The sequence below is a fragment of the Cordyceps javanica genome, chromosome 3 (assembly GCF_051103115.1).
Source record: "Cordyceps javanica chromosome 3, complete sequence".
Classification (NCBI taxonomy): Eukaryota; Fungi; Ascomycota; class Sordariomycetes; order Hypocreales; family Cordycipitaceae; genus Cordyceps; species Cordyceps javanica.
The window spans coordinates 3,820,145-3,844,592 of record NC_139297.1 but is presented as its reverse complement, the minus strand read 5'-3'; the positions used below and the strand labels follow the sequence as shown (position 1 = coordinate 3,844,592).

Sequence of the window (24,448 nt, the reverse complement as noted above, 5' to 3'; positions counted from 1 at the left end):
CGGGGCGGCCTTTATTCCACAGTCCACAATCTTCATGATCCCCAGTCTGGACTTGAACATTCTTTCAATTCTGCGACTCCACTGCCGTTGGAAGCGCGATGAAGCGGGCGAGGTCGCCGGAGACAAGCCCGCCGGCTGGTGATGCGGAAAGCGCTGCGCACCAGCCCAAGATTTCGCGGAAAATACGTGCCTGTAAGTTGTCGCGATGCGCCTTGGCGAATTATGGGCCGTCCTTTTGTGCGAGGCCACGGAGATGCTGATGCGCGAGATACTCAGGCCAAGCGTGCCAGCATCGCAAGGTGAAATGCGATCTCGAGAGTGGCCAGGACCGCTGCAGTCGCTGCACGCGCCTGGATCTCAAGTGCATTGTCAACAAGAGCCTCCAGACGCTGCTCGATGGCGAGAATGAGTGGAAGACGCAGATGGAGGCCAAGGTTGAGGCTCTGCAGACGGCATTGGCCGACGTGCAACGCGTCCTGAACGTCCGCAACGGCAACACTGCAAACACCACGCCAGGCACCGCCGGCAGCCGCCAGACCTCCGTGTCACAAGCCCAGCATCAGCCGCAGCCTCAGCTGCCTCGTGGGCCGTCGCCGGTGGTGTCACACGATGCGCAGTCTAGTCTGTCGCCGTCGCTACACAGGACGGCGACCGCGATGACCAGAGAAAACTCAATCGAGCCAGACGCGCCCGATGGCGATCACCAGGCCATTGTAAACGCGCCTATGGCCAGCCTCTTTGAGGCGACTAAACTGCGAAATATCCGAAGTGATCCGTGGGCCCATCACGGCCAGCATCCTTCCCTCAAGCCGTCGGAAACTGATTTTATTGCGCAAGGGCGAGTCAGCCTGCGTGACGCAGAATACTTGTTCGATACCTTTCGCGGCACTCTGAATGCTTACCTCTGGGGCGGTATCGCGCTGATTCACGATACTCTGGATGCGGCTCGTGCCTCGTCCTCTATCCTCACATCCGCCATCTTGGCCGTCACTTCGCTTCACACCCAAGATGAGGGTAGGGCGTTCGATATTTGCTATCCTATTTCTAGAGCTTGTCAGCGGGGCTGTTTTTGACCGTTACCACACTTTGGATGACGTTCGCGGGCTCTGCATCGGTGCGTTTTGGCTTTCAGATCTGAGCTGGAAGTTGTCTGGCCTTGCCGTCCGAATCGCCACAGAGCTGAATCTGCATCAATTTTGCGCCAAGTCACTGAGGGACGGTAATCGCTATGGAGACGAGGCTCGGCTATGGTACTTTCTCTATGTATGCGACCATCACTTCAGCATCGCCTACGGGCGGCCGCCTGTGATTAGCGAGACCCCGACGATAACCTGCCACGAGCACTTTCTACAACGGCCAGATGCAACACAATCTGACTATCGACTTCACAGCCAAGTTGGCATTTTTATCATCCTTAGCCGAGTCTTTCATGCTTTTGGCCCCGATAGGTCGCGAATGATTGGCAATGATGAGTTCGAGGCTTTAAGACGCTTTGATGCTGATATGGGATTCTGGCGCGACCGTTGGAAAGATAAGCTACGTGAGTTGTCACTCTTCATCCCCCTAATCCCAGGTGCTAATAATCATGACAGAGCCAGACAAATATGTATCACAATATCCAGCGAAAGGAGTTTACCTGCATTATCATTTCGCCCGGCTATTGCTCTTCTCTATCTGCTTGCGCGGCTTACGGCCGTCTGGTGTATATGCAATGTCGCCCGAGCGACGCCAATTTGTCAACAAAGCCATTACTAGTGCCACCGCTGCCGTGGACTTGATCCTCAACGATCCTGATATGAGGGCATCCATCATCGGAGTTCCACTCTATTTGCTCACGACCATGGCGTACGCATGCCTGTTTCTTATGAAGTGCCAGGCACAATGGAAGTCGGCAAACTTGAACATTAGCTATGACGAGGTTGTCCCACTCATTGAAGGGGCCATCGCCGTTCTCAACGCCACCAGACCTTGCGTCCGACACGTTGCTCACTATCTCGGAAGTGGTCTTGGTAGCATGCTGGACAAGTTCAAGAAGCACCATAATCTCGAGAGGCCCAATCTGGAAGGCAGAGATCAGTCCGCCGCTACACAGCAAGTCTGGTCACAAGGCGAAATGTGGCCAGACTGGAACGTATGGATGTTTGGCAATGGCGAATTGGCGCAACAGACTCTGACCCAAGACAATTATGGCCTGAACTTTTTGGATGCTCTGAATTCGCAGATGCCGGGCTGAGCGATGGCGCGGCCCAAAGATTCACACGTTCCTCGAACCAAAGGAAGCATTCTACAGCTCCAGGCCACATTATGCAGATTTCTACGCATTATACTGAGACAATACCCCACGGGGTTATCTAGAGCGGAGGGAACACCGCTTGATAAAAGTTTCATCTGATCTCCGGGGAGGGGGAGGGGGTCTCTCGGGCTCTCCACCATTGACTGAGTGGCGACACCATTGACTTGGCGCGTGGAGAAGGAAACGAGCTCCACAGAGACGTTCACCACGATAACCAGGGAGACATATCAGAGACCAATCCTCAAGTCCGTCTACCGGTTCTTGGTTCAACATTACAACGTATATATCATTGTAATAACAACTCACTATGTCACACCACGATGCTTATGTATAATTAGAAGAAATGGACTCCTTCACAATGATAATTCAGCGCTAGGTGCTTACCATCTGGGCATACAGTGCAACGATTTACATTTGCCCCTTCTTCTACGCATCTCAGATATGCCGTAAACCTATGGTAGAAACGGTAATCAGGAGTAGCTATGGACTGATTGCGCGCTTTAACCGCACGCTGGCATCGATAACCCGGGCTTTGTTGGACCCCACCGTCTCTCCAGTTCCTTGCTCGAGGGATCCTGATGAAAGCTTTGTGCTCAACCGTGGTGTTGACTGTAGTATACGCTTGAGCAGGCCATCCATGCCTCGACACCCAACCGTTGCCAGAGAAATTTCTGCCATGCTGTCCGGTAGCGTGTACTGAGTCATGTCTCGTATGGCCTCAACTTTCGGTCTACATATGAACGCGACACTCGAGAAATTCGACGGAAAATTTCACAGCCACAAGTATCAAATGAGGTTGTAAGCACCGAAAAAGTAAATAAACTCTCGCCAATGACAAGTCGACGGACAGAAGACCGTCCCCGGATCTGAGCTAAACGATGCCGCGAAAAGTCTCAGTCGTGCCTGTGGGCCAATGGAACGCTAGGCGGCGTTTCGTTTGGCACTTCTCCTGGCTGTACCTAGCACTTGGCCGAGACATGGAGCCAAAAGGACAGCGGCAGATGATGTCGAAACATTGAGCTACTACCGAGGCCTCGCGAACAAAATGTAGCATCAAATATGAACAGATGCTGCGATTGACTCAAGCGTGGCTGTGAAAGACCGCACAACATGCTCACCGGCCCGCCAAGGCCCGGCAGTTGTAAACTTTCACCGCCCACCGCACAGATGCATACCTCCTCCGGTCACGCATCGACTCATATATCTCAAAAATCTTGCCCCCTCTCGAGGTCCATACACTTCATTGCCAATGGTCCATCTCGAATTTCTTGAAGGATTCTGGTAAAGAATCAGCGGCCGGAATGACACGCTTCGAGGTAGAGCCGAGGGGGGTTGAAGAGGAGCAGCTGCGCAACTTTGTGCCCGGCTCCGCAGTAGAAAGGAGACTCGTGCGCAAGGTTGATCTTTATCTGATGCCGATTCTATGGATCAAATATGTTTTCAATTACATAGACAGAACCAATATCGTGAGTTATGCATCTACTGGTCTGTAACGCACCTTGGCTAACTAATCCGACACCAGGGCAACGCGAAAATTGCCGGTATGCAGCATGACTTGAACCTGACTGACGACGGATATGCCTGGGTCCTCTCCATCTTCTTCTTCGGGTACCTGATCTGCGAAGTGCCCTCCAACATGATCCTCAGCCGCAGCAAACCGTCCGTCTTCCTCCCGACCATCATGCTGGTCTGGGGCGCGCTAAGCGCTTCCATGGCCGCGTGCCAGAGCTACGGCGCGCTGCTTGCATTGCGCTTCGTCCTCGGCTGCGTCGAGTCCGGCTTCTTCCCCGGCGTCCTGTACATGCTGAGCTGCTGGTACACCAAGGCGGAGCTCGGCAAGCGCTTTGCCATCTTCTACACCGCGGCGGTCTTGTCAGGGGCCTTTGGCGGCATCCTCGCGGGCGCCATCACTTCGAAGCTGCATGGCGCCCACGGCATCGCAGGTTGGCGTTGGCTCTTCATCATCGAGGGTGTTGCGACGGTCAGCGTGGCTCTCGTTTCATACTTTATCCTTCTGGACTATCCGACCACGTCCAGAAAGTTGAGCTCGGAGGAACGGAAGCTAGCGGCACTCCGGATTATTCACGACGGCATTGCCAATGAGGGCGTAGAGAAGCCCCGACTATCGCACTGGCAGGCCTTCCTGGCGTCAATTTCCGACCCGCGCACATACATCTTCATCGTGTTGTTTATGCTCAACGTTGGCGCTGGCACCATATCTTATTTTATCCCCACCATCACTCTCACACTGGGTTACAGTACTGTCAAGGCGCAATACATGACCGTACCCATATATGCCACCGCAGCCGTCTTCCTCAACATTATTGCGTGGTCTTCTGACCGCAACAATGAGCGACGCTGGCATATTGCCGGTGCTCTTGCTATTGGATTCGTCGGCAGTGTCGTTTGCGCCGCTGTGCAAAATGTCGTTGTACGATACGTCATGATTTGCTTTGTCGCTGTTGGAATCTGGTCTGCCTTGCCCCTGATTCTGTCCTGGACTAGCGGCGTGATCAGCCTGCCGCCGGAAAAGCGTGCCGTTGTGCTGGCTCTTGTTAATGCGTTTGGAAACTTCTCCAGCGTCTATGGCAGCCGAATCTGGCCCAAGAGTGACTCTCCAGGCCATCGCATTGGGTTCGGCGTGACTGCTGGCTTTCTTGGGGCTGCAATGGTGCTCGCCGTTCTGACGCCCATGCTTTGCCGCTTATGCCAAGCTTGGCATGTTGCAGATGATGCAGATTCAAGGATAGATAAGGGAAAGGCTAGACGATAATCATATGTGCATATCGGCTTAATTCATCTCCGTGCAGGGGTGCATGCATTAGACGCTCGTGGCACTCAAATCTCGGCCTGATTTTGCCCGTACTCAATGAAAATTACTCCCGCTTTCGGAGGCCTGTATGCGATACTCGATACCAAGGAATGAGCTGAGGATATTCAGTAACAGCCGTGAGTTGAAGTGCTGAATTTGTAATGAGTCTCGTCACAAGTCGCTTCGTCCCCAAGTTGACGTGTGCTACTCGTATCATCCACCCTCCGTACTTTTCCAAGACTGGTATGGACCACCTGCGAATTCTGGGTTTGGAAATGTCAATACGAGATTTCCGAGGGCTGACGAAGCAAGAGCTTAATTAGCGCAGGTTTGCAGTTCAGCTTTCGATGACCACACTACAAGGCACTGCTGACTGATGTCATATACACTAGCTGGGCACATCACAAAGTTGGAAAATGTACATTTTAATAATGTTTCAAAAAAAAAACTAGAGAAGAATCGTTGCGGACCCAATCTGTAGCAGGCCTTTCCAGAGGCCGATCTTTGGCTCTAATAAAGATACACAAATAGAACAAACAAAGACAACGCTGTGGTCTAAAAGCGATCGGCAGAAAAATGGAAAGAAGAAGCGGAGGAGGAAATAGCCCAAAATAAACAACGCTCTTACCAAAGACAAATAACTGAGGATGGTTATGATGAAAAGAAGGAAAATGTCGAGTGCCATGAGAGGGAGCAAATGAATCAGATATCCCAGTCTGGCTCATGGTCACGTCGGGTACGTAACCCTGTAACCATTTCGTAGCCTGCCACGTCATATGTTGAGTTGGGTCCAATCAAGATGAGCGAGCCATATACTACAAGACGACGACAGTATCTGCTCATGGTGTTGGCCAAAAAGCTTCACTTGGACTTTGCGAGAAGGGCACTTACAAATACCCCCGAAGGATGACGTTGCCGTAGATCTCCACATCGGCGGCATGAATACTGCCATGCAGCTTCAATCTAGACGATCCTTCAATTTTACCACTAGAAAGCCAAGCACTCAATATTTTTTTTCTCAGCTGATCCAAAGAGTCATGTAGCAGATTTTGCTTACCTCGCTGTCAAGTTGCCGTTGACTTTGATGTCCCCAAACGCCTTTATCCTGCCCCTGCACTGTCGCATCAGTAAAGCCGCACTTTATAACCGAGTCTGCCACAAACGACACTTTGCGTACTCTGCCGTCATGTTTCCATTGATCTCAATATTTCCGTATGCATCGATTGTGTCGCTGACAATGAAGTCGCCACCAAAGTTGATGTTTCGTGCCCGGATCGTGCCGGCTACGTCCAGCGGGCCGGTCAGCTCCAGGCTGCTCTCACTGTAGATGCTTCTCGATCGTTGAAAGTCGAGCCCGTAGACGTCGCCGGTGAGAGAACTGCCCGCGTGGTGAAAGTACTCGGACATGCCCACGCAGCGCGTCTGCTCCGGCCAGGCTGAGGAGGGCTGGTCGAGGGCGAGCAGCGGTATACGGGAGAATTCCTGGAACTGGGGCACTTCGGGGCTCGGTAACGACGTTGGCGAGGGATAAGCCTTTTGCGGATTGAGCTGATTTCGCAGCGGTGCCGGCTTTTGCTTTGGAGAGTCCATCGTCTCAGGAGGCTGGCGGAAATCGCGGTGCTGTTATATGTAGGATTTGCTCATTCGCAATTTGTAGGTGCAAAGGCCGTTGGCGAAACTTGACTGCCTAATAGCAGTGTTCTTCCTTTGCCTACGCTATCCTCTTTGTCGTATCAATTTGCACAGTCTGCAGAGAGAAAACAAGAGCGTAAGGTAGTTCAAAATCTGCCAGATGCCTGGGTAAGACGGAACGGGAGAGTGCCTTGTAGAGTCACTCTGTACGTCACAATGGCGGAAGATCCCTGACTCCAAACCATCCGAATGCGCAGTACGACTGGAACAGCACGACGGGCTCGATCACATGAGCTAGGCAGACCACAGGCAAGATGAGAAAACAAGGCGAAAGCTGACTGAAGTAAAGAGAAGGAAATAGTGATTGAACGAGAAAGGTGAGCAAGGTCATCCAGCAAGTGCCGAGCGTGAGGAAGAAAGAGGGTGTCGTGCTGCATTTCCACTTTAAAACCGGAAGGAGTCCTTTCGTTTACAAAAATACAATTCTTCGGGCCATCACTTCAGCCAAGGCTAACAGCTCCGGGTCCATGGTTCCAAGACGGTTTTGGCTTCTCCGTGGGCGGCACGCGGCGTGATTGACCGACTGCCTGAAATTAGCATTAGGGTCAGCCCAAACGCAGATCTCGTTTACCCCATTGCTACCTGTAGACTGTGATTGTGGTAGTCCCCCACCAAGGACTCGCCAAGGACAGGCGGAGAGAGGAACGAAAAGGAATAAAAGTAGGAGGTAAAAATAAGCAACCCCCTGTCAGGGCAGCAGGGTTCACGCTCCTCGATCGCGCACCGCAAGAGCTTATGCGAAATACGAAAGGGCGGACCCCACGGATCCATAGGAGCTAAGGGCCAATCAGCTAATACCCAGGCTCGCAACCGACCGTTCAGCCTCGTTGTCGGCTGTCGCATTTTGGCTTTTGAGTCGCAGACCGGATGAGGTGCCCCTGTCGGGCAGCTGAGACAAGAGCCAGACTGGCAACCTGGTGCATGGTGGTAAGTATCAGCGATGAGCCGGCACTGAGAAACTGTCAAGCTCTCTGATGACATCTGAAATCGACTTCATCAGACAGAACGCCCAATCCCATAGAAAGATGGTCGGCCTAGAGCTACTACGTCGACACGGTAATGGAGGGGCGGCTTTTCACAAGCACTGTGAAAAGAGATGCTGCTCAGGCCTTGATCGACTGAATCCTAGCCCGGGCGCGAATTTCGGGGGGCTGCCTGGGGATGGACAAAGCTACTTTGTCGTCGGACGTCCTTCACCGGCCGACGACGTCAGCCCTGTCTAGGCTGGCGGGAAAACTTTGGGGGCCGGCTCTCTTCCGTGTCGTGTCAATCGGTTGGCCACGAGGCTGAACAACCTGACTCCCTGACGTGTAGGACCTTTCTTTGCCACCACATACCAATGAAAGCGTGCGGTCATACCTTTTTGGCCGGTCTCGCAGTCATTTTCGGCGCAAGGCTGGCCTGACAGGTGACCGAGCAGACCCCCCCGCCTCTGCCTCGCTCTGGTGGCTTGTTCAGGAAATTGAAGCGCAGCCGCGGAGGGCTGATGACAGAACCCGGTTGTAGGGCTGAAAAAAAAAAGGTACGAAAGTCACACGCACAAGAGGGGCCGGGGTGCTTGGGGAGTAAAACGTGTCGTGCGTTCCAAATCAAAAATTAGGACAAGTCAAGCTGCAGTAGGAGACGATGCCCAAAGCAGTTCAAAGCACGCGTCTCGCGCGAGTCATCTCGAAAGAAGATTAAAAACTAAAGATGGCGGAAAAAAAAGATATCAACGAAGCAACGAGGCCCTCAAACACAGACAAATTCCATACCTCCACCACAAAGGAAAAAGACTTCCGGGTATAATCCTTCCTCGCATCGTTCGTGAAATTGGCCTGCCACAAATATATACTAGCCGAACAGATCCCCTGATACGATAGCTTGCTTTTCTTTCCAAAACTACATGACCCGCGGGATATCCAAGCACAACAATAGTCTATCACTCATCAGTTATTGAGAGTAGACGATTTGATTGGTCAATCTCTCCTTGATTCCTGGCGGCCCGGAGCAGCTTACGGCCACTTGTTGCCAGCCAAGTCCCACCGCTTAATCCAACCACGTGCCAATTAAGCTGACATGGGATCCTGCCGGCATCTTACTCCTGGCCAACGAGACCCAGGGCAAAGCCAGTGCCAGCAGTTGCAAGAGCCCAGACAAAGGCGTAGGTAGCTGCGCCGAGGCGGCTGACGCCGTCAATGGCGACGACGCAGGCGAGATAGGTGCTCACGGCCGTCATGGCGGTGACAATGGCGGTGCGAGTGATGACGATGCGGCTGCGGAGCGTGTATCCCCAGACGTTCCACCAGACGGTCTCGCGGAGGCTGGCCTGGACGGGATCGAACTGGCGGATCTTGTCGTCCTCCTTGCTCTTGCCGGTAGTGACGTAGGGCGCAAAGATGAACTTGCTGGCGGCGGCGCCGAAGAAGGCGGCCGTTGGCAGCAGCGCCAGGAACGAGGCCGCGTAGGCCGGCGCGACGGTGCGGATGCCCTGGAAGTAGAGGACGAAGATGCGGGGGAGCAGGAAGCGGAGCGCGAGCGAGATGACAGCCGCGTAGACGCTCGCGGACAGCGCGGCGATGAGCAGCTGGAAGGGCCCCGCGACGAGGTCCTTGTTGTACAGCTTGGCGCCGGCGAAGCGTAGGCTGCCGAGCGGCCGCGCGAGGGCAAAGGCGGCGGCCGGCGCGGCCACGTCGACGAGGGTGCCTGCAATGGCGGTCGCGGGGCGCACGCCGTAGAACATGGCGACGAGCCAAAACGACGGCGCGTGCGCGACAAAGGAGACGAGGCCGACGTCGATACAGTCCAGGTTAGCGGCCCAGGCGAGCGCGACCTCGGCCGCGCGCCAGCCACCCAGCAGCGCCAGCTCCCAGGCGGTCTCGGGCTCGGCGCGCAGCCCGCCCATCTCGTTGCGGGTCGCGGCTGCGAGCGCGAGGCGGCCGCCGACGAGGAGCGCGAGCGTCACCGCCTCGACGGCCACGAACCGGACGGCCGGGGGCAGGTGTGCGAGGGGCGCCTTGCGCGCGCTACGGCTGCCCGTGCTGCTGGAGCCGGCGGTGTTGCCGCGCTGGACCAACTTGTCGGCCGATGACACGCGGGGTCTGCTCTGGCGGCGCTGTTTCGCGCCGGCGTTGGACGCGGGCGTCGCCCCCGCGCTGGGGTCGGCCTTGGTGGTCTTGCCGGCCGGCGTGCTCTTGGCCGAGACTGTCTTTGCGGGTGTGTCCTTGCCCGTCTTGGATGCGCTGCGGGCAGGCGTGCTCTTCACGGAGGAGGCGGCTTTGGCTTTGGCTGGTGTTGACTTGGTCGTTGCCGGCGCAGGATCCGGCGAGGCCGTGCTGGCTTCGCTCTTGGTAGACTTGCGAGGCATCTTGGTCTGAAGGGAAGGGGGCTTTGGTTGAACAGTGGAAAGGTTTTCTTCTTCCTCTTCTTCTTTTGCCGCGTATGCCGAAGGGGCCTTGTGTGATTCCGCGTCGCCAAAAGGGCTGCGGCCTGTCCTTTGTTGTTGACGAAGAGCTTAGCGTGGTGGCGCGTCTCGGTTGCCGAAAACGGTGTTGGAGCGCGTTTGGATCTCGAAGAGTGGGAATTTTCTGGGTGAAACCCGGCCAGCGGAAGCGAAACTGGTCAATGGATCCGTATGCTGGGTGAAGTAGATTGAATGTATACTTGCACGGGGGACTGTGCTCTGAGGTGGATGGGCAAGACGCGCTGGTGCATCTGGAAGAGCTTGGAGCTTGGAGCTTGGATCTGTGAGCTGTAGATTAGATAGGGCATGCTTTTGGTGCTAACGATGTTTTCCACTGCGCCGGTTGGCTGGAAACTGGCTGAGCCACCCACTACAGTCTGCCAACATAATAGTCTCCACCAGCCAACCAGCCAACCATCTCATATCCAAACCATGAAGTCACTCTAGTTGTCAAAAAAAAATGGTTTCTTCGTCGATCTGCCAAAAGTCCCCCCCAACCCCCGCATAATCTTACAATCGTGACATATTCCTTCGAATATCCCGGACCACTTTCCATATATGGCTAGATATGTATTGAGGGGTCAACCGCTGTGGCAAAGGCATACCTCAGCGTCGATAGTAGATGACCCTTTCATCACCACCATTCAGGTGCCCGTTTGCACCTCAGCCATCGCCGGCGTCATGATACATGATTTTTCATCCCGTCGTTGCTATACAATCATCACATCAACAGAGTCACAGCACACGAACCTCCAATTGTTCAAGTCAATATGTATTCGCTTCGTTTGGTATTTATTCGGGTGTCCGCTCTACGCCTCCAGACCTTCACTTTAACCTCGTGGAGGAGCAATCGCGTCCCAGCCCAAGATGGCTGCTTAGACGGGCCCTCCACTCTTCGGTGCTAAACGTCCGGGCGGAGCTAAAACCACCTCATACAGGTTTGTATGTGTATCGTTATACAAAAGAGACATCGCGCCGTTCCTCCCAATGATTAAAATCCAATTCCAGAGTCCAGTTCCAGACTCCCGTTATGCTCCATGCATTTCCAAAGACAAAGAAAAAAAAGAAGGGAAAGAAATAGAGGAAGCCGGCTCTGCGACTATTCCTCCATACGACCAAAAACACCGTCGTCATCTTCGTCGCTACGAGCGCGAGCGCGTGACTCGAGATCGTCCTCATCAGCTGCTGACTCGCCACTGTCTTCCATCTTGACATCTTGGCTGGCACGTCGGAATTCGCCTCTGGTAAAGCTTTCAGGCTGGCGCCTGGGGAAGCTGCTGAAAAAGCCGGCGTTGGAGAACGACTGCGCCTGATCACGATACTGCTGAGGAACAGGAGGCACAGGTGGGGCATCGGCGGCGACGCCGACAACATCACGGCCACCGTTGCTACCGAAGCTGCAGCTCAGCAGCTCGACAGCAGCAGCCAGGTCGCGGTCCTCGTTGCCAGTGCCTGCCGGGCCTAACGAGGGTCGACGGTCACTGTTCCAGTGAGCATATAGGACGCTGCTGGACAGGTGCAGAGGATCCATTGGGGGCGACTGGAGGCTTTGGGCGATGCCACTGCCACCGCTGAGGCGCTTTTCACGATAGGCCAGACCATTGAAGCCAAGGGCTTCGCCAAAGGGTGGCGGGGTCGTGTCGGCAGAACTGTGTCGCTCTTGGCGCTCCGAGTAGCCAGAAGCGGATGGGGAGGCGGATTCGGGCTCGCTGTTAAAGTCCTTGGCAGAATCTGGAGGTGTAACAACCTCGGACTCCTGGTTGGGGCCATTCATTGCCACAAGAACCGAGGCAGCTTCGAGCAGCTGGACTTGCTGGTGCTTTGAGATGAGCAGCTTCGAGGTCAGGGACCACTCAGGAGTGTGCTCCCACCTATGATACAACACGTTAGTCTATGGCGCACGCTGTTGACAGTAATGCGACTAACAAGTGCTTCGTCAAGCAACTGCTGTGCTTGTAGCCTTTACCACAAGTCTCACATCGGACTTCGACGCGGTTGCTCTTCTTGCCGTCTTTGGTCAAAGGCTGGCCGTCGCTGGCACGACGAGCGCGGCTTCCATCCACGGAACCGTCAGCATCGTCTCCTGACATGGAATCATCGTCGATGGCGCTGTCCTGGTGCAGCTTCGAGTCGGCGAGGGAACGCTGCAGCGGCAGGCTAGCAGGCGGCGAGGGGAGGCTGGCGGCTATGGACATCTTGGCGGCCTTGGAGATGGTGTTTCGTCGAGCGGAGGCGTTGGTGATGGGGATCGCGGTGGCAGGGTCGGCATCGGCGATGGCGGCGGTAAGGGCGGCAACATTGGCAGTCTGGTTGGTGACGGATTTACGTCGGGTGACGCGATGGTTCGGGTTGAGGGCTCCGGTGAGGAGAGAATGGGACGAGTTTCTTGCGTGCGTTTGGCGGGTTGGCAGTGACGAGGAGGTTGCCGAGAGCGAAGGACGCTGATGCGTCAAGGGCCTCGACGAGTGCTGCATCTCCTTTGGGTTGAGAGAGTCCAAGTCAGCAAGAGGGGTCACTTCTCAGCGGCATAAACAATCCAGTGTTGATAGTGGCGGGAGGGAAGGATGGCCATTCATACTTTGGAAGAAGCCATTGCCCACGACTTTTGGATTGCTTGTGTGGCGCGAGACGAGAGACGCCGGGCGAGTTGTAGGCTTTTTAGGGCGAACGGAGGGAAATTGGCTGACGAGACAAGGCCCGCGGTAACAAGAGAGCGAGCACGATGACGCTAGCGGACGTTCCGAACGATACGAGCGATTGGACGGTTGAGCGAAAGTGTACTGGTTAGCTTGGAAAGGAGAGTATGATGGAAGAAGGACACTGTGGAAGCAAGGACAAAAAAGTTGGCAAGGAAAAAAAAAAGGCAAATGTTTTGTGAGAAAAAGGTAGGCTGAGACGAGAAATAATATTTTGGGAGGAGCAATGCGGCAGTAGTGGGCAGCGAGGAGGGGCGTGTGTGTGCGAGTGTGTGCGTGTGTGGGAGGGCGACGAGCGACACACGGCGACCGAGGAGGGAGGAGTGTCGCAGAGGAGCAGGCAGATACATTGGCCAACATGGGCTGGAGCAGCTTGGCGGAGGTACTGTGCCGGTCTCTTGTGACTGACCAAGTCGAGAGAGGCTAGCTGCCTACCTAGGTGTGCGTGTGCTCCGTTGAATGAGCGTGGTGTGTCGCGCGTGGAGGAGGAGGAGGAGTGAGGGCGCAAAGTGGTATAGCGCATGCGTATGGCGTGTGGCACTGCCACCAAGTGGGAGGCCCAACGTTGGGGGAGGGGCGCGAGCGTATCAATCAATGAGGGCAAAAACAGGACAACAAGAAAGAAAGCAGGAGGAGGATAAGGAGGAGACCAGCATCGGGCTGGGAGTGGTTCGATGGGTGGAAGCAAACAATGGCCGTGGTGCTTGATTGTACCTGGTATACCTACACAGGTGCGTCGCATCATCTACTTGCAGAGGCACTTGCAGGTAAGTAGCTACTTGCCTACCTACTTACCTACCTAAGTATCTAAGTAGGCACGACCAGCCAGTTCAGCATTGAAAGGCAAAATCTCTGACAGTAAGGAGTAAGTAGCCAAGTATCTACCAGTACACGACAGCACGGCACTTGGTGAGAATACCTTGGTAGGTTTGGTGCTGGTATGCAAGTATCCTTGCAAGTACCAAGGGCTGGATGAATGACTGTTTTCCGAGAATACAGCGGCGACAACGGAGGGACACCACAAGCCAGCAGTAACAGAGAGAGGTCTGGGCGTCGCTACTGTCGCTCCTTGGGTCTCGCGCGCGCCGCTGGGGCGAGAGAGGCGCCTTCTCCTTGACCCCCCCCCCCCTACTCAATGCAAAGAGGTACCTGCCAGCATCGAGGAATATGCCTGTCAACACGAGTATACGGGGACGGGACACGGTAAGCGTTGGGCGATGCTTCTACGAGTTTCCAGCAGATGGGGAGGAGCGGGGGGGGGAGTGCGCCACAGCGTTCTCGCCCACTGCCAGAACCACTTGGTAAGTACCAACACGGCCAGCCGTACTGGTAGGCTGTGGTAGCACTGTTGTACTTATTATTATTAGGTATTGGGAGAGCATTTCTGGAGAACTCTGGAGACTTGGCCTGGAATCACACGCCCCCTCCAGTCGCTTTGTCCCTTCTTGTGCCTTTTTGTTCTTTTTTGTCCTTTTTTGCCTGATTTTTTAACTTATGGTTGACGCTGAGTTTCTCTGTCTGGAAAATACCAGCATTTGGACGTCGCTCTACGAACCTTTTCCAGTGATGACCAGGCGGGAGTGAACCGTCTGTATGGTGGAACTCAAGTCATGGCATATGATTGGGCAAAAGGTGGCTTCGACAACTTGATCACCAGGCCACGACACACGGCGACTAAGAGCAAGTAGGGCAACCCAAAATAGAGAAGAAGAAAAAGTAAAAGATTGAGCATTACAGAGAGGATCAAAATCGGCAGGGGGTGTGGGCTTGATCTTTTAGGGTCAACTAGACTCTACTTGGGAATATGTTTTGCATGAGAAGAAAAAAGATGTAGGTACAGCGCAAAGTGGCCTGTTTAGGGAAGAGGGGAGGGGTGCAAGGTGACAGAAGAGAGAAGGCAGGGCACAACACATCAACACCAACCCATCCACCCGCCCTGTTCTCGTCGTGAGCCGACAGGCTGACAAAGGGGGTGACCAGGCATTAGCGCAAGGCACCGGTGCTCCTCGTGCCTGGAAGGAATTGGACAGAGAGCTCAGCAAAGACGAGGAGGAGGAGGAGGGCCTGCAGTCGTTTGGGTGCCTAATGCATGCTAGTTGCTAGGATAGTAAGTAGGTAGTTAGTACGTGTCTAGTTGTATGGAAACAAAAGCTGCAAACTTGTCAGCAACAGACAAAAAGCCTCAACTTGTTTTGCTTTTTTTTTCTTTTTTTGGTATGGAATAGACATTCGCACATGTTCGTCCCGTGCATACAACAAGCAAGCCCTAAGCTCTCTTGATGTCTCGGATCGGAGGGGGGGGCGAGTACGGAAAAAGAAACAAGGTCGGCGCGTGCGAAAGAGTCCTATAAAGTTCAATGGCGTGTGGCGTGGCTCGTCCCCCCCTCAAAACCCAAACCCTCCTTCTCCCGGGACCCGGGCCAATGGTCAGGGAGGATGCCCCTGAAAAGGAACTCTTTTGGAAGACGTATGCCTCACTTGTTTTGGTTGGAGAATTTTTTTTTTCCTTTCCATCATCAGTGCGTTTGGATTTTGTGCGGTCCCTTTCATCAAACATGGGACATGCAAAGGGCGAATCGCTTTGCGGGCCGTGTGTCAATTTACACAAGGGATAGAAAGGCCAAGCAAGGTACTCCGTACAAAGGCTTTAATAAAGCATTTGCATTTTAAAAGAGAGGGGGGCGTGTAGCCTACCAGGCAAGATAATCTCTTTTTGATTTCTCTCTCTTTCAGGGAAACTGGAATTACAAAAAGAAGGAGAGAAATAGAGAAGAAAGAACGGAGTTGCGCGGCTGGAGATAGACGCATTGTTTCTAGCATCCTCTTGTCACGTAGGCCAGACGGCGGCGGCAGGTCACGCCAATAGGCATGACTTTTGGTATGGCGTGGGTCTTTTGGAGTCGCAACACTGCGCTATAGAGGGGATGTACTGTACTGTCACCTGGGGGAGGCCCGCCTGGAAATAAGTCTACTGCAGGTAAGCAGACGGATGCTTATAAGCATGGAAGAAAGATCTAGTCATAGAGGCAGTACTGATATCATATATCTAAGTAGTAGGCACGGAGACGGCACTCTCCCGAGGTACTCTCTCTCTCTCAGTCTCTGTACTTACTCTCTATACATGGATGTTCAGGCTACAGTGTACAATGGCGGGCCTCCAGCCTCCAGCTGAGCGCTACTGAGAACCCCCCACTGTGTACGGAGACCACATCGTGATGCGGAGGACACGCCTGGCCTACTCAGTACTTACACCAGGGTCACGCTCCAGACAAGGGCGACTTGAGTTGCCAAGTATCCATAACTCGGAATCCAGGTCAAGTAGACTTGGTCCATCAAATGATGCGTCCATTTCGATGCGCATCCATGATGCTGGATGCGGCTTTGCCCAGGGGCTGGGTTTATCCGGGTTTGCAAAAATCGCCCTTTTTTTTTCACATGTTCCAAATTTTTAGTCTCTAATGTTAAATTATTTTTAGTCTCGCTCGTCTAGAACACAAAGAAAAAAAAAAGACATCACGAGCGACCAACATCGTGACGAGCGCAAAAAGGCTGAATGCGTGATATCCCCATCATCACGTTGCGTCATTGATGCTAACTTTTTTTTTCGTTTTTGTCTTGTTACCCCGTCGCTTCACAAGAAAAAAGACGCACAAAAAATGAATTATTCTCCCTGTTCTACCTGTTTTTTTTTTTCAGTTAGCCTATTTGAACCATTCCGGCTACTTTCCAATCCTCGCCATCCCGCCGTCATGATGGTTTTGGATAGCCCGGATAAGGGTTCCAGCAAAACCTAGCCCCAAACCCTAATCAGCAAAAGTGCCCAAGTCATGTACCCGGCCTACTTAGCAAACAAGATAAAAAAAAACTGGCCAAATGCTCAGGGTTGGTGACGAGTTTTGCTTGCTAAGGGGGATTCTGGCGCGCGCCGATAACGGATTCTCATATAAATATAATTTTTTCACGTCGGCGGAGAGGAAGTTGAAGAATGGAAAAAAAGAGAGGGGATTTCATCGCAGTCCTAGTTTGGTACTGATAGCCCGGTACTGAGCTTTTTGGTGGTTATTTTTTTTTTCGCTTCCGTACAGTAGCACACCTGTTGGTACTGATTTCTCTTTCAAGCTACTTCCCGTTGATACGTCGTGCAAAATATTTGCACAAAAACCGAGTAACCTCCCATACCAGCTGCTGTTATGCGCATTTTCGGTTTTACGCACCAAAAAAAAAATGTACGTAGACTGGCACTGGTAGCCGATCAGTAGCAGACGCCCCCTCCCCCTCCCCGCCCCCGCACGAGCGACCGCTGCGCCGATGCATAAACTACGGGGCTTATTCAGCCCGCCTCCCGCGGCTTACTTGCAACTCTCTTTTTTTTTTTTTCTGGTTACAGAGAAAATCCAATCAGTGAGTCTTTGCGGCCTTGTTTCCTGGCTTGACAATGCGCATCCATTCCCTCGATTTCCGAAAGGCAAATCGTCTGTTTATGCATGACTGTCCGCTCAACTTTTTTTTTCCCCTCTGGGAACGGGTGCCCGCAGACGGGGATCGCTCTCGCCGTCGTCCAATTTAGCAACTGAGGGGTTACCCGGCGAGGCTTGCTTCCAAATAGCAGGGGTATAAAAAAAAAAAGAGAGACGCAGAAGCGGGGGCAGCCAGCCAGCAAGACGACGACGGCGACGTCCAACGAGGGGAAATGAAGCCAGAACCACAATGCCACGCCCCCCAGACCAAGAAAAAATTGGGGAAACTGATTATGCGGTTCAGCTCATCCTTTGATTTTCCTCTTGTTCATTTTTCTTTTTTTTTCTTGATCCGCCCAGAGTGGGCAAAATGGGTAAATTTAGTACTGCGGCCTCGACAGACCATCCTCGATTTTCACGCGAAAAGGCTAGCTACCCTAGGTCAATATGCCGAGGGTTCCTCCGGTCCCCTTGTTGTCGGCGAGTAGATGGCTGTTGAATCGGGGGAGAAGAAAGGGACAAGAAGGAAAAGAAGAACAAAGTCGTTGATGGGCGGCGATACCTTTGAATGTTCTGCCAAGTCAAGTTGAGATGCCAGGGGGGACACAAAGACAGGAACGTGAGGAAATCTTGCTGGTGTCGCCAAAAGCTGATGGAGGGACGGCAACGGACAACCACAACGCTTCCCCTTCGCTTTGACAAGTCTCCTTCAAATATACAGGGCTTGTGGGTGGCGTCGCAGGCATTGGGCTCCGTCTGGCCTGCACTCGTTTCGAATGGCATACCATTGGAAAGATTTTACTCAGGATGCTGCGTAGTTGACAACCCTCTCTCTCTCTCTACCTCCCTTTCCCAAAAATATCAACGCGTTGCAGAAACTCCTGCATTTTATTCCGCAAGCCACACGAACCCTAGAGGCAGCTCGGCTGGGCTAAGCAACCCCCCCCCCCCCCCCTCCCTCTTCCCCCTCCGTCCAACTATTCAGCTCGGCGGGCTTGTTCCTGTGATCCTTTCAGTGGACAGTTAACGCCCCCCACCTCCCATATAATCTTGGCAAAAAAAAAGCCTTCATGATTGAATAGGATATTCACGGGACCTGAGCATCAAAGCACATGAAATCCAAAGCTTTCATAGCCGAATTCGATTGATCCTCTCCCACTGTGTGTGTCTCTCTCTCTCGGGGCCGGCCGTACTGCGCGGTGGATGGAGAGCCCTCGTCGGGCCCGACTAACAACCCGCCGAGAGCCACATACTGACTGAGTACGAACAAGCAAGGCGCGCTCGGCCGACGCTTGTTCCGGGGCTAGAGGGCTTCTTGTGCAAATTAGCAGCCAAGTAACACATGGTGCGCAGCAAGACGAATCAGAATAAAGGATCTACGCAGAGAAGAACAAGAAAAAAAAGAAGAGCCGAAATGGAATAGTTCAGTCGACGGCTCATTGTGGTGCTGGATTCGGCATCGTCGTCCCATTGTGTCCTCACACACCCCCTCCCCCGGAATGGCACCGGGGCCGCCCAGCATTCCATCAGTTCAAGCCACGAGGCAAAAACTAGGTTTTTGTTCAAATCTTTTTTTTCCTTGGTTCAGCCAACTCACATGACTCCTGCCCTGCCAGAAAAGAAATCATCCCACAGCTACATAGATCGCTCGGACCGTGTAGTTACCCCATGGCATCAAAACTGGTTCCAGATGGGACGAATCAGTTGCCCTCTTGGGCAGAGGCCGACTTTGCTCTCTCGCTTCGTTCATTCTTGACACAGACTTCCTCAACCAAGCAAGCGAAAGAAGCGACACGCAAAAATACAAGCTCGACCAAGGATTTGTCATATAGCTTTCTTTGAACGAGGAGGGGTCTCCCATTTCTGCTGCCGTTGACCGTTGTAGAACAGACACATGCGATGATTTCCTTTCCTTTTTTTTTTGGTGCTTGTCGATCAGCCAGTCTAGAACCCAAGTGGTATGGCTGTCAGAGCCCAGTGTGTGTTTCTTAGTTCCCGACCAAAGCAATTACCACACCATCTTCGGATGGGGGGTCTGTCTAGAGGGCAACTACCTGCTTGCCTGCCTACCAAGACCACCTCAGTTGCTCAGGTCCCCGTCGTCGCGGTTATCCAGATCATCAAGGAAGATAAAACATTCGAGCAAATTTGGCAGGTCCTACTTGGATGTTAATCATCCTAGGCTTGCAAACCATGCTGGTCGGACTTGCATCCCTCCTTCACCATTGGTCGGCTCAGCTTGGATTAGTTGATCTCTTTCCGATCTCGGCAAGAAAAACAAAAAAAGTCTTGCTGTCAATAATAAGCTCACTGTATCCGTAGATTGACATGGATCCGGAAATCTCTACGTGAATATTTTCTTCCGTCTTCGTTTTTTTTTCTTACCCGCTGTCCACAGACACTCCCTCTCTCTCCCTTTCTTGCTGGCCCTTGCTTAACCGGTCAGTACCCGATGGAGACGGCACAAATGCTGATGCGCATGGTCAGTAATCTCGATGACAGCGCCGATCGCAGCAGGGGGACAAACATGCGAGGGCAGCCGGGGCGTGAAACGAAAGAAGAAGAAGCAGAAGAATACGGATACTGGTAGTTTATTAGGGGAAAAAAATTGGGAAACAATTTCGCACATGCCAACATGCCAGCTCCAATAGAAGGTCTTAGTCCAGCCCTCGATGCAGCACACACACGCCTTGACGCGGATTTCCTCGGCACAAATGTTCGTCGCATGAGTTTTGTCAATTTTGGGTACGATTTCTCTCTGTCTCTGTCTCTGCCTATTTTTATTTTTATCTTTATTTTTTTCCATCAATGGTTGAAAACGGTCCGACTAAGTGGCCGAGGATGAAGGGAGGGTAGGGTGAGAAAGGGGGGGGGGGTTCTAGACTTGATATGCTGAAATGAAGCTAAGAAAAACCAGGGAAATGAAACAATGCAACTGAATTGGCCAATCGAGTCGCTCATCAGGACACACACACATCACTGAGTACGTTGAGGATACATGGCCTGAACCCCTGCTTTCTCGCAGAGGCCCGGCGCGCCGCAGCCGCCAGTCGGGGACCGGCATTTGAGATGAGTTATCAGTAGTACTCGAGCCACACAACAAATTTCTTCAGTCATTCTTGGCGACTTGCTTGCTTAATAAGTATGCGCATCTCCCTCGTCGCAAAGGCCGCACCGCAACGGCAAACGTACCCTTCACCGATGCAGGCAAGGTAACGGGTACGACGACCAATGCACGCATAAACTCTGTCCTCCAATGTCCACCTCCCCCCCCCCCCCCCCGATGGCCTGTTCTCCTACCAGTATGTAGTCAGCTCAACAGGGCCTTTACCCTCACTGCCTAACTTGGTCCCTGTTTTGTTGTGGCTCCTGCAAACTGTCGCATATTTCTTTTTGCTTCTCTGCACTTCCGACTTCTTCACGCGCACGCAATTTTCGACGCCAACCACGCGGCGTCATCCTGTCCCACTCTGTCATGCGAAACTACAGGTGGCCAGCGTTTTTATGCGGGCTTTAATATGTATTCTGACAGTGTTTCAGATCCAGTATATTTACCATCGATATTCCGGTAACCCTGCAGTACAGACATGTCACATCCAGTCTACCCAGTACTGTCGGCTGGCTACCCATCTGTCATGTTTCGTCCTCATATGACCCTACAGCCATCGCATCAAGCACTCGACTGAGCATTACAACAATGGTGAATTGAAACGAAGAAAAATCAATTTGGAAACTTGCAACAAGCCTTATGTGGTATACCTCCCGTATACAATGGCCATGGACCATGAAACTCCCCACAGCCTTTGCACAAGAATCTATTTTCCCAATGATACAGCTGTAACACCGTACTTGCTTCCCATCTCACGGGCCTAGTCGTCCAGTGTAGAAGAAGTACTCTGTACAGGCCTCGCAGATCATGAAATGCCCAAGTGCCATGCGAAAGAAGATATTCAACAGGAAAACTATTTCCTAGGTAGTTGGCTGTGCTACTGGAAGCCGGTAGTCTTCCCGGCCTTTCCGCCTCTGCTAGCCGATCGTATCTAAATCTGGCAACGTTTCAGAAACCACTTACACTTTCCCATCAACGTCAATCTCTTGAACAATTTCTTCCTGTATCCGCAGTGTTTTGGGACTTTCCTTCACCTTGCTATCTCACGTCCGTCGTCTCGGTCAGAGCGTTCCGTGTGCCCTTTTTTTCTCCTTTCGCACATCATGGCAAAACCTCATTGCAGTTCTCCTTGAGTCACCATGCGAAACTATCTTGTGTCGCCCCGATTTTCTATTGTCTGATGAGACGAACCCCACGCAGAAGCTACAAAGGAGAAGAAGCCCGACCCGGCTTACAAGCATGCCAGGAAGCCATAGCTGCAACGTACCTGCCTGCTCGTTGGTTGCAAGTAGGTAGGTAACTAGGTAGGTTTTGTTGCCTGCACCAACACAACATGTTTAACAACCACCTCTGACTAGTCTTAGTATTTGGCCTGCCTCGGCCACCGAAGGTGATTCATTGGTCTTCTCCACTGACAAAGTAATAGTAGTCAATGCGCGACAAGCGCCCTTTCCCACTGCACTTTAATTTTTCTGTGACGCGCTACGGGGCATAAACAAGCAAAGAACCTTTCTCCTAGGTTTAGGGTCGGGTGGTGCGATAAAACAAGTCTGGTTTCAGTCTCTGCCGCCGCGAAGGTAGAAAGTCGACGGAAACAAGAAAAAAAAGAAACTCTCACTTGCAAAGCCCGCTCTCCTGCAGCCAACGCAAATCACAACATGACTTCGGAAACCATGGTCAGAGTAGGCCGTGGCGGGGCCGGCAACTACCACTCTGCCCCGGTCAATGTATGCAACCCCCCTCCCTCTTTGCGAGACTAGGAAGCGGACCTCGCGCCGCATGCATGCGCGCTTTGGACGAATGTCGGGCGGCACAGCGCCAAGGGACAACGGAAGTAGCTGACAGAAGGAAGTCTGCACAGAGCAAGAATGCGGTATCGCTGGCGTCCGGCAAGAACCAGACCGTCAACCCTGCCACGCAGCCTGCCTCGGCACCGACCCTGACTGGCCGCGGCGGCGCGGGCAACGTACTCTCGGAGCCCAACGCTGCGGCGCACGCCGAGGGCAAGATACAGCTAGACCTCGAGGCCGGCCGGCAGGTAACGGCTACAGAGGCCGCTGCCGAGGTGGCAGCCGCGAGCAGCCAGCAGCCGCTGCACGAGCACCAGCAGCACTACGGCGTGCTGTCCGGGCGCGGCGGCGCAGGCAACTGGCGCGGCGGCGTCGTCGAGGCGCTGGGAGACAATTCAACGCAGGAGGCGGCGCAGATTGCGCAGGTGCAGAAGAGGGCGGCAGCTCACGTCGATGGAGAGCTGCGCAGGCCGGAGCCAACGCACATCAGGATACGCCACTCCGAGCGCCGCCACAACAGGTAGTTGTGCAGTCATCGACGAGGACACGGCCAACAAGCAGGCGTCGGAAATACTGACCGTGGTGACACGTTGCGGATCATACTTGCATCTAGCCTTTGTATGGCAGCGTGTGCGAAGCATCACAGCGCCAGAGCACCCATATGCAAACATGCGCCAAGTCAAGCGACGAGCGGCGTATGGTGGCTATGAACGGGCCCAGCTCGCACGTCGCTAGAGCTGATGCAAGTGTGATCCGCAAGCCTGTACCGTGAAATGTTGCTACACTACTGGTGAACCACCAATGCAGATGGGACCGCGTCGCATCACAGCATTGGTAGTGAACCGATCATATGGATGTGGCGGAAGGCTGCTACTCCCACTCACGAATCCCCTACACAACGACAGGCGTCTTCTTTTGCAACCCCCAGCCACGAATTGCTCGAATAATACCCCATAGATTTATGCAGAGAAATCATAGATTTATAAATTTCAGTGAAATTCTTTTTTTCACCCCTTAGTACTGACCTTGCGGACAACGAAGCCTTGTGCTGTCATGATGGCCATTATTTTCGGAGGAGGTTTCTCCGGACGGCCGACCCGCCGACATTCTCCGACGTTGACCCAGGGGACCAAAGGAAAAAAAGGCCGCCCCGTTATCCCGCTGCGTGCGCAACTGAGCCTCTCGACCACTTTCCTCACGCCAAGTGAACGGGTTTCCCCATCGCCTCAAACACACATCAACAATGGCTTCTGTTTTCGCCATCGGTGCCGGCGCCGCCGTCGCCGCTTTCCTCGTACGTTTCTCCTGGCGATGCGAGCGCGCGCGCGCACGCCCGCTCGCATCGTTTCCAAACACCAGGCGCAAATCTACTGTGTTGCCAATCTTTTCTTGTCCGGCCGCAAAAAGTTTCTGCAACAAAACGACGGGCAATGGTTTTGACGGCGCCCTGTCTGCGCATCATCGACGGGATGGCACATGCTAACCAAATTTTTTCTCGCCATTCTAGGGCCGTGCCGGTCTCGTCGCCTGGCGCCGCTCGCGTGGTGGTGTCGGAGCCATGGGCAAGGCTTTCTACAAGGGTGGCTTCGAGCAGAAGATGACGAAGAAGGAGGCCACTTTGATCCTGTCTCTCAAGTAAGCCTTTTTTTTTGGGGGGGGGGGGGGGGGGGTCATTGTCGGACCAATGGTGCCTCCTTTCTTGACCATCGAATACTAACAGCCCTGTGCCAGCGAGCGCTCTCTCTCCAAGGACAAGGTCCGCAAGGCGCACCGAACCGTCATGCTGCTCAACCATCCTGATCGAGGCGGCAGCCCGTACCTAGCCACCAAGGTCAATGAGGCCAAGGAGCTACTCGACAAGCAGGTATAAGGGCGTTTCCGTTACGCCGCGGCGCAAATACAAAACGAAAATAAAATAAAATAAAAGCACGAGGGTCGCCCGGCCTGGAACTTTCGCTCGGGGACAAAAGGCGCTCGAAACCAAGCACGCCCATCGACCCTCGATATCCGAATCCAAACGATCGGTACCGCCCCCTTGTATTATATCTCCCTTCATAGCGATGGCGTCCAAATTTCGGCATGATTCAAAACACAGGAAAAAAAAACAAGACTCAAATATTGGAGCACGGAAAACGGGTTGGGCGCAAAGAGTTGCAT

At 53.3% G+C, this 24,448-nt stretch overlaps 7 protein-coding genes across 7 annotated transcripts; 4 read left to right on the top strand and 3 right to left on the bottom strand.

The window, feature by feature from the left end:
* Window positions 1–98: 98 nt before the first annotated feature.
* Window positions 99–2,233, top strand: V2A60_005345 (uncharacterized protein; the record flags this gene model as incomplete). The annotated part of the gene is made up of 4 exons (XM_083256657.1): window positions 99–192; window positions 277–1,014; window positions 1,049–1,540; window positions 1,593–2,233. The coding sequence occupies 4 exons, from the start codon at window positions 99–101 to the stop codon at window positions 2,231–2,233; spliced, it is 1,965 nt and encodes a 654-aa protein (XP_083112783.1).
* Window positions 2,234–3,594: 1,361 nt separating this feature from the next.
* V2A60_005344 (major facilitator superfamily domain-containing protein) lies at window positions 3,595–5,066 on the top strand (the record flags this gene model as incomplete). Its single annotated transcript, XM_083256656.1, has 2 exons — window positions 3,595–3,759; window positions 3,816–5,066. 2 exons carry the CDS (start codon window positions 3,595–3,597, stop codon window positions 5,064–5,066), a joined length of 1,416 nt encoding a protein of 471 aa, XP_083112782.1.
* Window positions 5,067–5,992: 926 nt separating this feature from the next.
* On the bottom strand, window positions 5,993–6,695 carry V2A60_005343 (uncharacterized protein; the record flags this gene model as incomplete). The annotated part of the gene is made up of 3 exons (XM_083256655.1): window positions 5,993–6,092; window positions 6,163–6,216; window positions 6,283–6,695. 3 exons carry the CDS (start codon window positions 6,693–6,695, stop codon window positions 5,993–5,995), a joined length of 567 nt encoding a protein of 188 aa, XP_083112781.1.
* A 2,179-nt stretch (window positions 6,696–8,874) lies between these two features.
* On the bottom strand, window positions 8,875–10,143 carry V2A60_005342 (uncharacterized protein; the record flags this gene model as incomplete). The annotated part of the gene is made up of 1 exon (XM_083256654.1): window positions 8,875–10,143. The coding sequence occupies one exon, from the start codon at window positions 10,141–10,143 to the stop codon at window positions 8,875–8,877; it is 1,269 nt and encodes a 422-aa protein (XP_083112780.1).
* A 1,195-nt stretch (window positions 10,144–11,338) lies between these two features.
* Window positions 11,339–12,713, bottom strand: V2A60_005341 (uncharacterized protein; the record flags this gene model as incomplete). Its single annotated transcript, XM_083256653.1, has 2 exons — window positions 11,339–12,110; window positions 12,166–12,713. 2 exons carry the CDS (start codon window positions 12,711–12,713, stop codon window positions 11,339–11,341), a joined length of 1,320 nt encoding a protein of 439 aa, XP_083112779.1.
* A 9,446-nt stretch (window positions 12,714–22,159) lies between these two features.
* V2A60_005340 (uncharacterized protein) lies at window positions 22,160–22,815 on the top strand (the record flags this gene model as incomplete). Its single annotated transcript, XM_083256652.1, has 2 exons — window positions 22,160–22,228; window positions 22,354–22,815. The coding sequence occupies 2 exons, from the start codon at window positions 22,160–22,162 to the stop codon at window positions 22,813–22,815; spliced, it is 531 nt and encodes a 176-aa protein (XP_083112778.1).
* A 719-nt stretch (window positions 22,816–23,534) lies between these two features.
* V2A60_005339 (mitochondrial import inner membrane translocase subunit TIM14) lies at window positions 23,535–24,161 on the top strand (the record flags this gene model as incomplete). The annotated part of the gene is made up of 3 exons (XM_083256651.1): window positions 23,535–23,585; window positions 23,799–23,926; window positions 24,023–24,161. 3 exons carry the CDS (start codon window positions 23,535–23,537, stop codon window positions 24,159–24,161), a joined length of 318 nt encoding a protein of 105 aa, XP_083112777.1.
* Between the last annotated feature and the right edge of the window lie 287 nt (window positions 24,162–24,448).